The sequence below is a fragment of the Rhinoderma darwinii genome, chromosome 5 (genome assembly GCF_050947455.1).
Source record: "Rhinoderma darwinii isolate aRhiDar2 chromosome 5, aRhiDar2.hap1, whole genome shotgun sequence".
Lineage (NCBI taxonomy): Eukaryota > Metazoa > Chordata > Amphibia > Anura > Rhinodermatidae > Rhinoderma > Rhinoderma darwinii.
In genome coordinates, this window is record NC_134691.1 from 23,379,839 (window position 1) to 23,393,742 (window position 13,904).

The 13,904-nt window shown below is 39.1% G+C and overlaps 1 protein-coding gene across 1 annotated transcript in view; it reads left to right on the forward strand.

Moving 5' to 3' along the window:
* Positions 1 to 13,562, forward strand: part of TMEM65 (transmembrane protein 65) — a 68,561-nt gene extending 54,999 nt beyond the window's left edge. The window contains exons 6-7 of the mRNA XM_075827963.1: positions 810 to 915; positions 13,047 to 13,562. Of these exons, the coding sequence (XP_075684078.1) occupies positions 810 to 915; positions 13,047 to 13,145 (205 nt within the window). The 3' untranslated portion in view covers positions 13,146 to 13,562. The remainder of the gene's footprint in view (positions 1 to 809; positions 916 to 13,046) is intronic.
* Positions 13,563 to 13,904: the final 342 nt, after the last annotated feature.

A 13,904-nucleotide genomic window follows, 5' to 3' on the forward strand; every position in this document is an offset into this window, starting at 1 on the left:
AAAGAAACCAGCAGAATTCTGAATTTAGCTGTAGACTGAATGGAGAAAAAAAACATAATGGAATTCAGAATCCGTGGAAGATGAGTGAAGCAAAGGATTTGGAAAGTTACTCAGCGTTTTATGTAGATTTCAAATACATGGATTGCACTGTAATCTGTCGGGGAACCTGACGGCCAGTGTTCAATTTCCCTGCATCGCCACCAATAGAGAAATAAAGCATTACACAATTCCCCTTGAAATCAATGGGCTTTCAGTGTAATGTATGAACATGCAGGGTCCTCCACAGGGAAATACACTCTTTTTATCTGTCCTCCTCTCTGACTAATAGATGAGGGTCCTGAATACAAAACTCCCCCTCTATTCACTCAGAATTCCCAACCAGGGTATCTGAACATAAGTTTTCTATACCAGACAATCACTTTAGTTTTTATTATTTCTTTAGTTTTTCCACCTTAATAACATCTCATTTCTGGGGGTCCCTGCAGTGATTTACTCTGGGCTCCCGGCATCGGTTGCCTTGGGCTCCCGGCATCGGTTGCCTTGGGCTCCCGGCATCGGTTGCCTTGGGCTCCCGTCTCCGGTTGCCTTGGGCTCCCGGCATCGGTTACCTTGGGCTCCCGGCAGCGATTAATTACCTGGGTTCCCGGCAGTGGGACCAGGTGTCGCTAAGATTGGACAACTGCTTTGATTTTATTAAGAGGCGGATGTAGACTTTATTTTCTTTACTTTCTTATTGTGAAGATTATACTTAATGTGGTAGTAAAATATATTGTGGTAGTTTATATGTATTCTATATATTTTTCCGGTAGGCTGGCGGGTTACGTTGAAGCAATATCTTCACGACTTGGGTTGCCGATTCCAGATTTATCACCCAAACAAGCAGATATGTGGCAGACACGTGTTAGTGCACATATGGTACGTAAATCCCTGTTTTCACTCATCTCCATACATATTTATAAACACTGGAGTGCCCCTTTAATTATGACTCACTTTTCTATAAAGTGTTCTTACACAAAATCAGACCATTAATCATATATATTTGAAATATTAAAGGAGATGTCCAGGGTTAGAAAAACATGGCTGCTTTCTTCCAAAAACCACATCACACATTTCCACAGGTTGTGTGTGGTATTGCAGTTCAGCCTCATTCACTTTAATGGAGCTGAGATGTAATACCACACACAACCTGTGGATAGGTGTGGCACTGTTTTTGAAAGAAAGTAGCCATGTTTTTCTAACCCTGGGCAACCCCTTTAATAAAGTCTACATATTCTGAGATTCCGATGTCCTGCAGCCTACATCCTTGCATTTTTATTATAATTACTATCCTAATTATTATATTTTATTATCAAAATCATTACCAATGTTTCCAAGTTCAGGGGAGACTCCCGTGAAAACCATCTTTCCCATCTGAATTTCTTGTTGCCTGTAGTTTATATCCTGCAGGGGGATGGATTTAACACAATGCCTGTGTCATGCGTGCTGCAGCACATGGCACAGTCTGCGGCCTCTCCTGTGCATTTTTCTTTGCCTTACAACTGCATCTGTTTCTTTCCGGCATCCTGCATAAAATTAGGAAAAAGTTACTTATCTATAGCTCCTGATAGACCGGATATGTTCACAACTCTCTATGTGATGTCTGGTAAAGGAAACATGGGATATGTAGTCACCAGGGCTGCTGCCAACGCACATTGATTTGTACAAGACGGTGGCCAGAAGTTCAATAAGTCTCATAATAAGGAAGTTAGAGGTGGTATTGGGGGAAATAGAAGAACACTGTTATAATGTTGACTGGGTTAGAGGGGTGATGGGAATAAATAAATATATCTGCAAGTCGCTTCATATGGGAGCTTTATCAAAAATGAAATATCTGATTACTACGGGAGAAAGGGAGATATAAAAGCCTATTTATAATAATTCTATGCCTCCTGGTTGTTAGGCAGTATTTCCCTAGCAACCAGTCTAGCAATTACTCCGCTGCTTAGGTCAAAACTATTGGCAAGTGGCGATGCGCTGACATCAGAAATGGGCAAAGATTCTTGTCCGGGCCATTACACAGTTGAAGCTTCATTATTAGTCAGATTTTCTGAAATAAAGCAGACCACCTCTTTAATCCGTAACATTTTAGGTTCTGCTTGGGTTGCGCACCACCCCTCTTATTGCATAACATCCATATTGGTTTACAGTCTATTCACGTTTTGTTTGCAGTGTACGGCTACCAGCCTATACCAGCCCGATGGGGGCCGAAAGGACACTCTTTTGGCCTCTGTCGTGTGAATGGGAGCCTATGCCAAGCGGACACTGCAGTGTGAATAGATTCTTCGCTATATCTGTTTTAGGCCAAATTCAGACTTGTCTATCGAGGGATTCGTGAAAACGGAACAAAATAGGACATTTTCTATTTTTCAACGGACCCTTCACACGGTCCGTTGAAACAACAACCGTGTGAACGGCCCCATTGAAATGCATGCGTCCATGTGACGGCCGTTGTTCTAACGCCCATCACACGGACATATACTACGGTCGTCTGAATTCGGCCTTCTTTAATGTGAAGTTCTTTCTACGGTGCTATTAAAGGGGCTTTTTCATCTTGGACAATTATGGAATATCTACTGAGCCCTTTTTTGCCAAGTGAGGCTGCCACCATTAAGAATGAATGGAGAGGTGGAGCGGACCCCTATCTATCAGACATTTCTGGCATAGCCACAGGATACGATCTAGTATATAAGATGGGAATACTACTTTAGGCCTCATGCACACGACCATAGCTGTCTGCACGGTCCGTGATTACGACATGGACGGCACGAGGAGTGTCATCCGCGGACCGTCCACAATCACGGACCATGCACATGCAAGAATTTATTACGTTTAATGAGCCTGGACCGCAAATGCGGCCCGTAAAATGACACGTCATTTTTTTTTTCCGGTCCAGGCTCCGGGCAATACACGGACCGTAGAACCATGGTCATGTGCTTTGTCCCATATGATATAATGTTCCCTATACTAACTGTAATTGCGGATAGTATGCGGAGGCAAATGCACGGCCATGTGATTGGGACCTTAATGTGTCCCACCAATGCGCTGATCTCTCTATTCCTGTAACTTAATTACGATGTCGAATATTCCAGTCCATCCTATTAGACCCATATGATATTAATAATGTGTATACAGAACCTCATGTCTCTGTTGTGATCTTAGGTTGAAGTCTTTACTTGGTTGTCAATTTGTTCCTTCTTGGGGAGTATAAATAATTTATGGCCTGGGATCTGCTCCTGCCAAGTCTCTGCTTTTGGGATTTGAGGACAAAGTGATAAGATGTTTAGAATACGCTGCAAAACAAATCCAGCGTACGGTATGTGCTTATGGCGGAACCAGCGTTGAGTATTTAGTGTCAGCCGTCTGCTTATGTTTTTTTTTTTTTTTTTACTGGAATAAAGGCGACGCGAACCATTGCGCCTACTATTAGGGCTACTCCAAACGTGGCGCAAATACTCCGGATTTTCCGCAAAGTATTTCAGCGTAATACAGTAGCAGAGGAGTGAATGAGATTTCAAGAAATCTGAACCACACGCTGCATACGTGATATGCGGAGATTCCGCACACAGATTGACAGGCGGTGCGTTTTTTGAAGCCGCAGCATGTCCATTGTGGTTGCGGAATCACCAGTATTTTGTTGCGAGTTTTCCTCTATAAATTCAATGGGGATCTAAAACCCGCAACAGAAAGTCAAGTGTTGCGATTTGTCCGGCAGAATCGCAGTGATTACGTGGCAAAAATCGCAACTTAGAAAAAAAAACAAAACCTTATACTTACCTCTGACGCTCTGCAGGCCCGGCCTCCTTGGTTGACGTTTCATTCCATGTGATCGCAGCAGCCAATCACAAGCTGAAGCGTTCTCCTGGGATGAAACGTTCTCTCAGGAGGCCGGCCTGCCAGGCGGCCGACTGATGCTGCAGTTTTCTGCAGCGGACATTACGGACGAAAAACTGCACCACAATTTGGTTGTTTTTCGCCCGGAATTCCCTGCGGCCACCAGGTGGATACGCTGTGTAGATTTTACGCAGCGTATCTGCCCCGTGTGAACTTACCCTTCGTTTGTTTTTTTTCATACTCTGCCCTCTGTGGTGGCAACAGGTACTATCTGTATTCGACTTTAATAGGAATCACATACAACTGTATACAGAGCACAACCCCTAGTGGTGGCAATAGGCAGCAAAGATTTTGACAAGCATGAATGTGAAGAAACGGGAGAACGGTGATCTATACTAAAGAAAGGGAGCGTAGTAGCCTTATCAAGTACACTTAGAGAATAGGACTCTCCTGAGCATGAAATGGTTGATAGCAGGGAACAATAGATTGCGTTAATTGGTAGAACTGGAGAGAGTATAGACGTTTGGTCCGTTTGAGATGAGAAATATTATTTTTTTTTTTTTTTTTTTTTTTTTCTTTTTTTTAATACCATTTAGCGACACAAATATTATTAGTTTTTAAAAAAATAATAATTTTACATTATCGGTATAACTGATGCACATATGATTTTGTACGCCCAGACAGAAACATTAACTAAGGGAGAAGAAAAAAAGATACACGGCGCCACATAGTGCAATAAAGCAAGGGAGTACAAGGAGCAATTTGATGTAGGAAAATTGCTCACCTTTACAAGTGGATACCGTTACGTATCTCACAAGCCAGAAAGCTGCTGCCAGGTCCGTGCACAAGCAAAAGGAGTTTTGCTGTCAGAAGGGATCAAAGGATAAGGAAAAAAAGGGGACCAACGGCGCTGCTATAGACAATGTCGAGGCAAAAGATGATGATTGATGTTTAATGAATGAGGCTACGCGTTTCGACACCGTACCGGCGTCTTCATCAGGCCAATACAAATTGTGCGATATGCACACGTTTAAATACAAAAAGAAATGAGACATAATTGCAAAAAAAGAAAAAAAGAACCGCCAATAAGGGCGGGTCAAAGGTCAAATATATAAATTACATAAGTACTGATGTGCAAAACAGCGCGTTATAAGGTTTGTTCAGAAAAAACAATGTAAACATAAATAAAATATGGTAAATACAATAAAACTGCAAAAAATCACTAACAGCGTATTAAGAATGAACATATTAGATCAAAAACAACACACAAACGTTAAAAATCTTTGTATTAATTATATTACGTATTCGTCTTAATATTAGTATGGGATTGCAAACATCATTCTATAAAATGTGTTAAAAAAGAAGAATTACCGTAATGTGAAAGGAAATATTCAAAGCGTCCCTGAGCTCCTAGGTAACGCTAAGAATACGGTGGCCGAAAGGGGACAATATACTAGATGGACCGCATTTGGAACGCAACAAGATACTCAACGGTCACATGAGCAATGAACCGCAGGATAATAAATGGACCGCTTTTGGAACGCAACAAGGTCCTCACAAGAGCAAAGAGCCGAAAATGTAATGAAAACGCAGGAACTATAAGAATAACGGCAAATCACAGCAAGGGAGAAGATTACAAAGGTAAGTAAAAGGACTAATTAAAAGTGCGATAATATATGAGTTATGAAAGTATGGGAATGCAATAAAACATGATACAATATGATACAATGATAATCAGTTGCTTAAATTAAATGAAAAAATACTCTATAAAAGATACTCTATAAAGGATACTCTATAAAGGATATTGTAATGAGAGAAACAATTAAAGGGAAACGTATATTCAAATAGCATATATAATATCATATAAACATTAATAAAAAAAGTAGGACAAATAAAACATTAATCAAAATATAATAAAGCAAGGTACAGTTAGACTTAGTATACCCAAATATATATACGTATATATCAGATTAAAATTATTCTAGGGACGTTTCGGTGAGATCATTTGGACCACTAGGGTGTAAAGTCTCAAGCTTGAAAATCCAGAAATTTTCTCTCTGTTTTAGCCTGTTAAACCTATTTGGCACATCTAATGGGATTTGTTCTATTGGTGTTATGACAATATTTTCAAAATTGCAATTATGTTTAAATGCACAGTGACGGGAGACACTGTGCTTGAGAAAACCTTGTCTAACATTAAAACGATGTTTATTAACCCGATTCCTAAGCGTTTGGGTAGTCCGACCTACATATTGTAAACCACAGGTACAGTGCAGCAAATAGATTACATATGTGCTCCCACAGTCCAAATGATTTTTAATGGGAAAAAAAGCCCTAGTTTTAAATGAGGAGAATTCGACTACTTTATCAGAAATATTAGCACAACAAAGGCATCTCTTATGCCCACAAGAATATGACCCCTTAATATTTGATAGAGGGTCTACAATTTCCTTTTTTATGACAGGTAATTTACTAGGTGCTAAAATATTTTTCAGGGTTTTTGATCTTCGGAAAGTAATTAGAGGTTTAGCTGGGAGCAAAGGTTTAAGGAAAGGATCACTAGTCAAGATGTGCCAATGTTTCAGAAGGATAGACCTAATGTGTTTGCTACCTTTATTAAAGGACGTAATAAAATTCAAGTTGTATTCAGTTGGTTTGACTTTCTTACTGTCGGTAACGCTTGGTACTATTGCTTGGATACATTCTAGTTGTGTCATGCCTCTAGCTCTTGATTCTGCCCCCTTGGCCTGATGAAGACGCCGGTACGGTGTCGAAACGCGTAGCCTCATTCATTAAACATCAATCATCATCTTTTGCCTCGACATTGTCTATAGCAGCGCCGTTGGTCCCCTTTTTTTCCTTATCCTTTGATCCCTTCTGACAGCAAAACTCCTTTTGCTTGTGCACGGACCTGGCAGCAGCTTTCTGGCTTGTGAGATACGTAACGGTATCCACTTGTAAAGGTGAGCAATTTTCCTACATCAAATTGCTCCTTGTACTCCCTTGCTTTATTGCACTATGTGGCGCCGTGTATCTTTTTTTCTTCTCCCTTAGTACATCGTGCTGAGCGATTGACACACCCGGTCCGTGGGTGTATCGTCTCGGGTCTTGCAAGGATTTCTACTTTGGACACAGCTTTTGTTGTATAGAGCCTTGGACACAGGCTGCCTACTTTCATCATCTCATTCTATAACCCTCCTTACTAAAGACCTGTCGTAAGATTTAATCAAGAATTTTTTTGCGACTCAGATTACTGCTGTTGATTTTATCTTTTCCGCTCGGTCATGTTGGAATCTATTACGACGAGGGTTAAAACCCTGGAGTCTTTAATAACACAAATGACAAGTGTGAACTCGGGTTCTGTTGACACAACACTATCTGATGTACCTATAGACCTTGAACAAACCAAAGTTATGACTGGACTTTTTTTACGTTTGGAGGACATGCTTAAAGAAGAAGCGTTTCATAGTATAGACTGTTATTTTTTGAATCGATATGCAACAGAGAAGATTGCCCCTAGGGGCCTGAGACTGTTTTTCAATTCACCTTATCCTGCTGATCAGGATTTTAGCGATAATTGGTTCAAATACATTGAACACTGCAGCATGGGATTTATTGACCGCCTGATATATAAAAGGTCTGAATTATGCCTTACTTTTGCTTCTACCATAGAGGATCTTATTAGCCAGTTTGATCCTTTTTGTCTACATCCTGATTTTAAAAAATTAGAATATTCCATCTTGGATCGACTGCAAATTTTTGAAAAAAATTTAATTGCCAAAAAAATGCGTAAATTTGAAAGGGATATGAAAGATTATCTAAATAATAAACTTGGTGATTGGACCTGCACGCGTCCTATTACTACTAAACTCTTCCCTCCTATTAATACTCCCAAAACACTTAATAAAACATTAGGTGTACCTCTACTCACTAAAGGACCATGGCCTAAAAGTGGTTACCGTGGTACGGGTGCCACTTCATCATCTAGAGTAGATCATAAACAAGGCGCCAGGGATTTATCATCCCCTAGACGACCCATTTTTGATCAATCAGCCACAACGAGTGTTGCCCTCCCCTGTACTATTCCCTCTCTGTCTTGTCCAGTTAACGCTGTTTCTCACTCCTCATCTAGTGCCAGTTAATTTTGCCCACACATTCAACCTACGTCCAGTTTTTTGCCCTTGGGTTTAATTCCGCAGCATGCTTTTAGGGCTCATGATTTAGACGCACATTTGAAACTACTAAATCTTATTCCAGATACACCTCCTGGTTTCCTATCTGACACTTCAATATTCAATGATTCAATAGATATCACCATATGTTCCACCGGTTCCTCCTCGCCCAATTTACCCATTATTCACCCCATTCCCTTGGTCTCACAGGCCTTTTCCGATGATCCTATCATTCACACTCCTTCTTTTTTAGGTCTGTCTGCCCACCTCACCATGCCCCCTATCAGTTCCACTCTTCCATCCCAAGATGTCCATCCGTTATCACATCACTCAAAGACTCAGAACATCAGCACCTATTTTCAAAAAATTCCAAAATCCTCATCAAAAAGAAAATTAGAAGGAGATTCAGAGGCTGTAGGGGGGGCAGAAGTCTACACAAGGACCCTTCCCCTCTCACCAAAGAAAAAATACAGACTGACTCAGTAAAAATTTTTAATTTATCCAAACACATCTTCAATGACATTGAACTGAGTTTACTTTCCAAAGGACTATCCTTTTGCCCCACGTCTTCCCCTGATGAATTCGACCTCTTTATGGACCTTAATAAATTTTTGCGCAAACTGACCCTCCAACGTCACTTTGCAATATCTCCCTCTGTGCCCAATCCGGTTATTCTTCCATTAGATATCACCATGCCTGTAAGAACCAATGTACAACCTAAATCTGGATTCTATCCCCTCCACCATCGGGGTCCTGCAATCGAAATATTCTCAAATCTAATTAGCAATGACTTCAAGAGTATAGTACAAATTTCTAAAACTCCGGATAATTTGTCTAAATCTCAGCGTAATTCCTTGAAAAACTTACAAAAAATGTCTGACATAGTTATACGCTCTGCAGATAAAGGGGGTGGTATCGTGGTACAAGACAGAGGAGACTATGTCGATGAAGCTTTGAGATTGTTATCGGATACATTATTTTATGAAAAACTTACTTCTAATCCCATTCCTAAGTATGAACATGAATATAAAATACTCATTGAGTCAGCTTTTAAAGACGATTTATTAAGCAAAAAAGAGAGGAGTTTTCTCACTGTGCCTTTTCCTGCTACTCCCTTCATGTATCATCTCCCAAAGATACATAAGTCCTTGTCTAACCCTCCAGGTAGACCTATCATCTCTGGAATAGGATCCCTTACTAATAACTTGTCCCATTTTATTGATCTCCACCTACAACCGTTTGTTTTAAAATTACCTTCTTTCCTTAAGGACTCCACCCAATTGATTAGGGAGTTATTCGAATTGCAATCTAACTGTGACATATCTGATCTGAGTTTTCTAACTGCTGATGTGTCTTCTCTATATACCAACATTCCACACTTTCTTGGTATGGAAGCCATCTCCTCATATCTTGTATCGGACCTTCGTTTCTCTAATAAACAGCTTAATTTTATTATTGAATGCATAGATTTTATTCTAACACACAACGTTTTTACATTTGAAAATTATTTTTATAGACAGTTAAAGGGGTGCGCAATGGGGTCGCGGTTCGCACCCTCCTACGCAAACCTGTACATGGGCTGTTTTGAGGAATCCCATATATTGAATGCACATAATTTTTCCAACAATATTGTCTTTTATAAACGTTATATTGACGATTTATTTTTCATTTGGAAAGGCGACATGGCCTCTGCTATTGCTTTTATGGATCTTTTAAATATTAATAATTTTGGTCTAAATTTTACGTATACTTTTTCGGGTACCACTATAGACTTTTTAGATCTCACTATCACTAATAATGGCAGTCATTTTTCTACCAAGACCCATTTCAAAAGTGTGGACGTAAACAGTTATCTGGATTTCAGTAGTGCACATTACATTCCCTGGCTTAAAAATGTCCCTTTCGGCCAATATCGCAGAATAAGAAAGAATTGCTCTGACGATAGTAGTTTTAATAAAGAGTGCGTTATTCTAAATAAAAGGTTTTTAGATAAAGGTTTTCCGGGGACTTTGATTAAGGGGGCAGAATCAAGAGCTAGAGGCATGACACAACTAGAATGTATCCAAGCAATAGTACCAAGCGTTACCGACAGTAAGAAAGTCAAACCAACTGAATACAACTTGAATTTTATTACGTCCTTTAATAAAGGTAGCAAACACATTAGGTCTATCCTTCTGAAACATTGGCACATCTTGACTAGTGATCCTTTCCTTAAACCTTTGCTCCCAGCTAAACCTCTAATTACTTTCCGAAGATCAAAAACCCTGAAAAATATTTTAGCACCTAGTAAATTACCTGTCATAAAAAAGGAAATTGTAGACCCTCTATCAAATATTAAGGGGTCATATTCTTGTGGGCATAAGAGATGCCTTTGTTGTGCTAATATTTCTGATAAAGTAGTCGAATTCTCCTCATTTAAAACTAGGGCTTTTTTTCCCATTAAAAATCATTTGGACTGTGGGAGCACATATGTAATCTATTTGCTGCACTGTACCTGTGGTTTACAATATGTAGGTCGGACTACCCAAACGCTTAGGAATCGGGTTAATAAACATCGTTTTAATGTTAGACAAGGTTTTCTCAAGCACAGTGTCTCCCGTCACTGTGCATTTAAACATAATTGCAATTTTGAAAATATTGTCATAACACCAATAGAACAAATCCCATTAGATGTGCCAAATAGGTTTAACAGGCTAAAACAGAGAGAAAATTTCTGGATTTTCAAGCTTGAGACTTTACACCCTAGTGGTCCAAATGATCTCACCGAAACGTCCCTAGAATAATTTTAATCTGATATATACGTATATATATTTGGGTATACTAAGTCTAACTGTACCTTGCTTTTATTATATTTTGATTAATGTTTTATTTGTCCTACTTTTTTTATTAATGTTTATATGATATTATATATGCTATTTGAATATACGTTTCCCTTTAATTGTTTCTCTCATTACAATATCCTTTATAGAGTATCCTTTATAGAGTATCTTTTATAGAGTATTTTTTCATTTAATTTAAGCAACTGATTATCATTGTATCATATTGTATCATGTTTTATTGCATTCCCATACTTTCATAACTCATATATTATCGCACTTTTAATTAGTCCTTTTACTTACCTTTGTAATCTTCTCCCTTGCTGTGATTTGCCGTTATTCTTATAGTTCCTGCGTTTTCATTACATTTTCGGCTCTTTGCTCTTGTGAGGACCTTGTTGCGTTCCAAAAGCGGTCCATTTATTATCCTGCGGTTCATTGCTCATGTGACCGTTGAGTATCTTGTTGCGTTCCAAATGCGGTCCATCTAGTATATTGTCCCCTTTCGGCCACCGTATTCTTAGCGTTACCTAGGAGCTCAGGGACGCTTTGAATATTTCCTTTCACATTACGGTAATTCTTCTTTTTTAACACATTTTATAGAATGATGTTTGCAATCCCATACTAATATTAAGACGAATACGTAATATAATTAATACAAAGATTTTTAACGTTTGTGTGTTGTTTTTGATCTAATATGTTCATTCTTAATACGCTGTTAGTGATTTTTTTGCAGTTTTATTGTATTTACCATATTTTATTTATGTTTACATTGTTTTTTCTGAACAAACCTTATAACGCGCTGTTTTGCACATCAGTACTTATGTAATTTATATATTTGACCTTTGACCCGCCCTTATTGGCGGTTCTTTTTTTCTTTTTTTGCAATTATGTCTCATTTCTTTTTGTATTTAAACGTGTGCATATCGCACAATTTGTATTGGCCTGATGAAGACGCCGGTACGGTGTCGAAACGCGTAGCCTCATTCATTAAACATCAATCATCATCTTTTGCCTCGACATTGTCTATAGCAGCGCCGTTGGTCCCCTTTTTTTCCTTATCCTTTGATCAGACAGAAACATGACAAACCCCGTAATAAGTCATTAGGGTCTGTTCCAAAACTGACTCGTCACGTTGATTTGCATAAATTAATTTTATGCAAATTAGCCAGTGTAAATATATGCCCACCTTTCTTTTTTTAAATTGCTCAAATGCATCGAAGATAGAAAATAAATATTAAAGTTGTAGATCTGGTGTTTCCATGGTCACAGACTACAAGCTAACCCTGTGTGACTTCAAAGAAGATTTCAAAAATAAATACTTCACGTAAACTTTGAAGACTTTCCATCAAGACTTTTTGATCTTTTTCAGCGTACGGTTACTCAAAGGTTCATGGAACGTTCTGACAGTTTATCTACAGTGTTTGTTCTGCAACCTTTGAGATCGTCACTAGGATATGCTCCTTGATCTCTGCATTTTACAGTTTCTTCAAAAAATAAAGAAAAAAAATCCCCAAAACATTTGCTTTTACACTTATCACAGACCATATCTCAGTGGATACTCGATATTTAATCTCAACAGGGTTTGAAAGTCGCAAAAACTATACACAGCCCTAGAGATTCACTTATAGGTCCATCCTTATTTTTTTGAAATCTCTTCTACTCACATCCAGAGCTGCGTTTTATAATTCTATCAGTTTCCTCTTAGTTCTTGGGATGCAGAACTTTACATTTCTCTGTATTCCATTGATGGGTCAGGTGAGATGGGGTACTGATCTGTAGTCACATCTTCTCTTATACCCCAGAGCTGCATTCATAATTCTGCTGGTTTCATGTTAACTCTGACTGTTAGACTTTAATCAAGCAGTGGGCAGTAGGGAAATGCAATGTATAGAGCATGGTTCATTTTGTTGCATTGTGGGAGATGTAGTGTTTACATCAGGCACTGTTTAGTAACCTGATGTAGAAAGAAGTCCCACAATGCAGTGTGCCAGAACGCAGAGCTCAGCATTTAGAGGTGTGACTGTCAGCAGAGTGCTGACAGATTACAACAAGCAGGCAGCAGAATTCTGAATGCAGCTCTGAGTTCGAATGGAGCATTAGATGGAACGAATAAAACGGGAAGTGTGTTTGAACAATTTCTAAAAGCAAATTAACATAATTTTTTTTAATTTTTCTTCTTTTCTAGGGAAAAGCAATAGGGGTTGCCATTGGCTGCATTTTGGGAATGTTCCCTCTCCTGTTTTTTAAATGGGATAACGAGGAAAAAGAAAAAAAGAAAAAGTGAGATTTTATAGCCCCGTAAACTCATACCTCAGCCAAGTACGGTCTCCATCTTTACAGCCGTCAGAGTGAGATACTTCGAGGACACTTCTATCTGGGAACAACATTCAGCATGACCCCACCCCACAGATTTCTGCCTTCCATTTACTCTGAACCCAAGAAGGAACCATCAGACTTGTCTACGACGCACAACGACAGACTCGTTATTTTCCTTCCTTCTGCCGAACTTCTGATTTGGAATAAATTTGAACTTTTCCTTCACTAAACCTGGTTGTCTTTGCCGATATCTCGAAAACTGGAGATAATTCTCACTGTCCTGTCTCTATTCTACTCTGACGCTCAAACCCCACCATGGATCTCATGTATCAAAACCGGCTTAGAGGTAAAGTGGCCTCATTGCCCATAGCGACCATCGGTTCCGCCATCAAAAAAGATGGCGGAACCGATGGTCGCTATGGGCAATGAGGCCACTTTACCTCTAAGCCGGTTTTGATACATGAGATCCATGGGCCTCATCCATGGGCCTCATTTATCAAGCTGTAACCAATCCACACAATGCAAAAAAGCATTGTGTGGATTGGTTACAGCTTGATAAATGAGGCCCATGGGGCTTCCCATAGCATAACGCACCCTGGTCTTGACTGAATGTTGCATTATCTTCTACTTCCGTAAAATTATCTATGGCTTCCACAATTTAATAATTTTTTTTTAATTTTTTTTTGCATGATTTCTTTTTTCCTTACTTTGGCATGCCTTATACTAG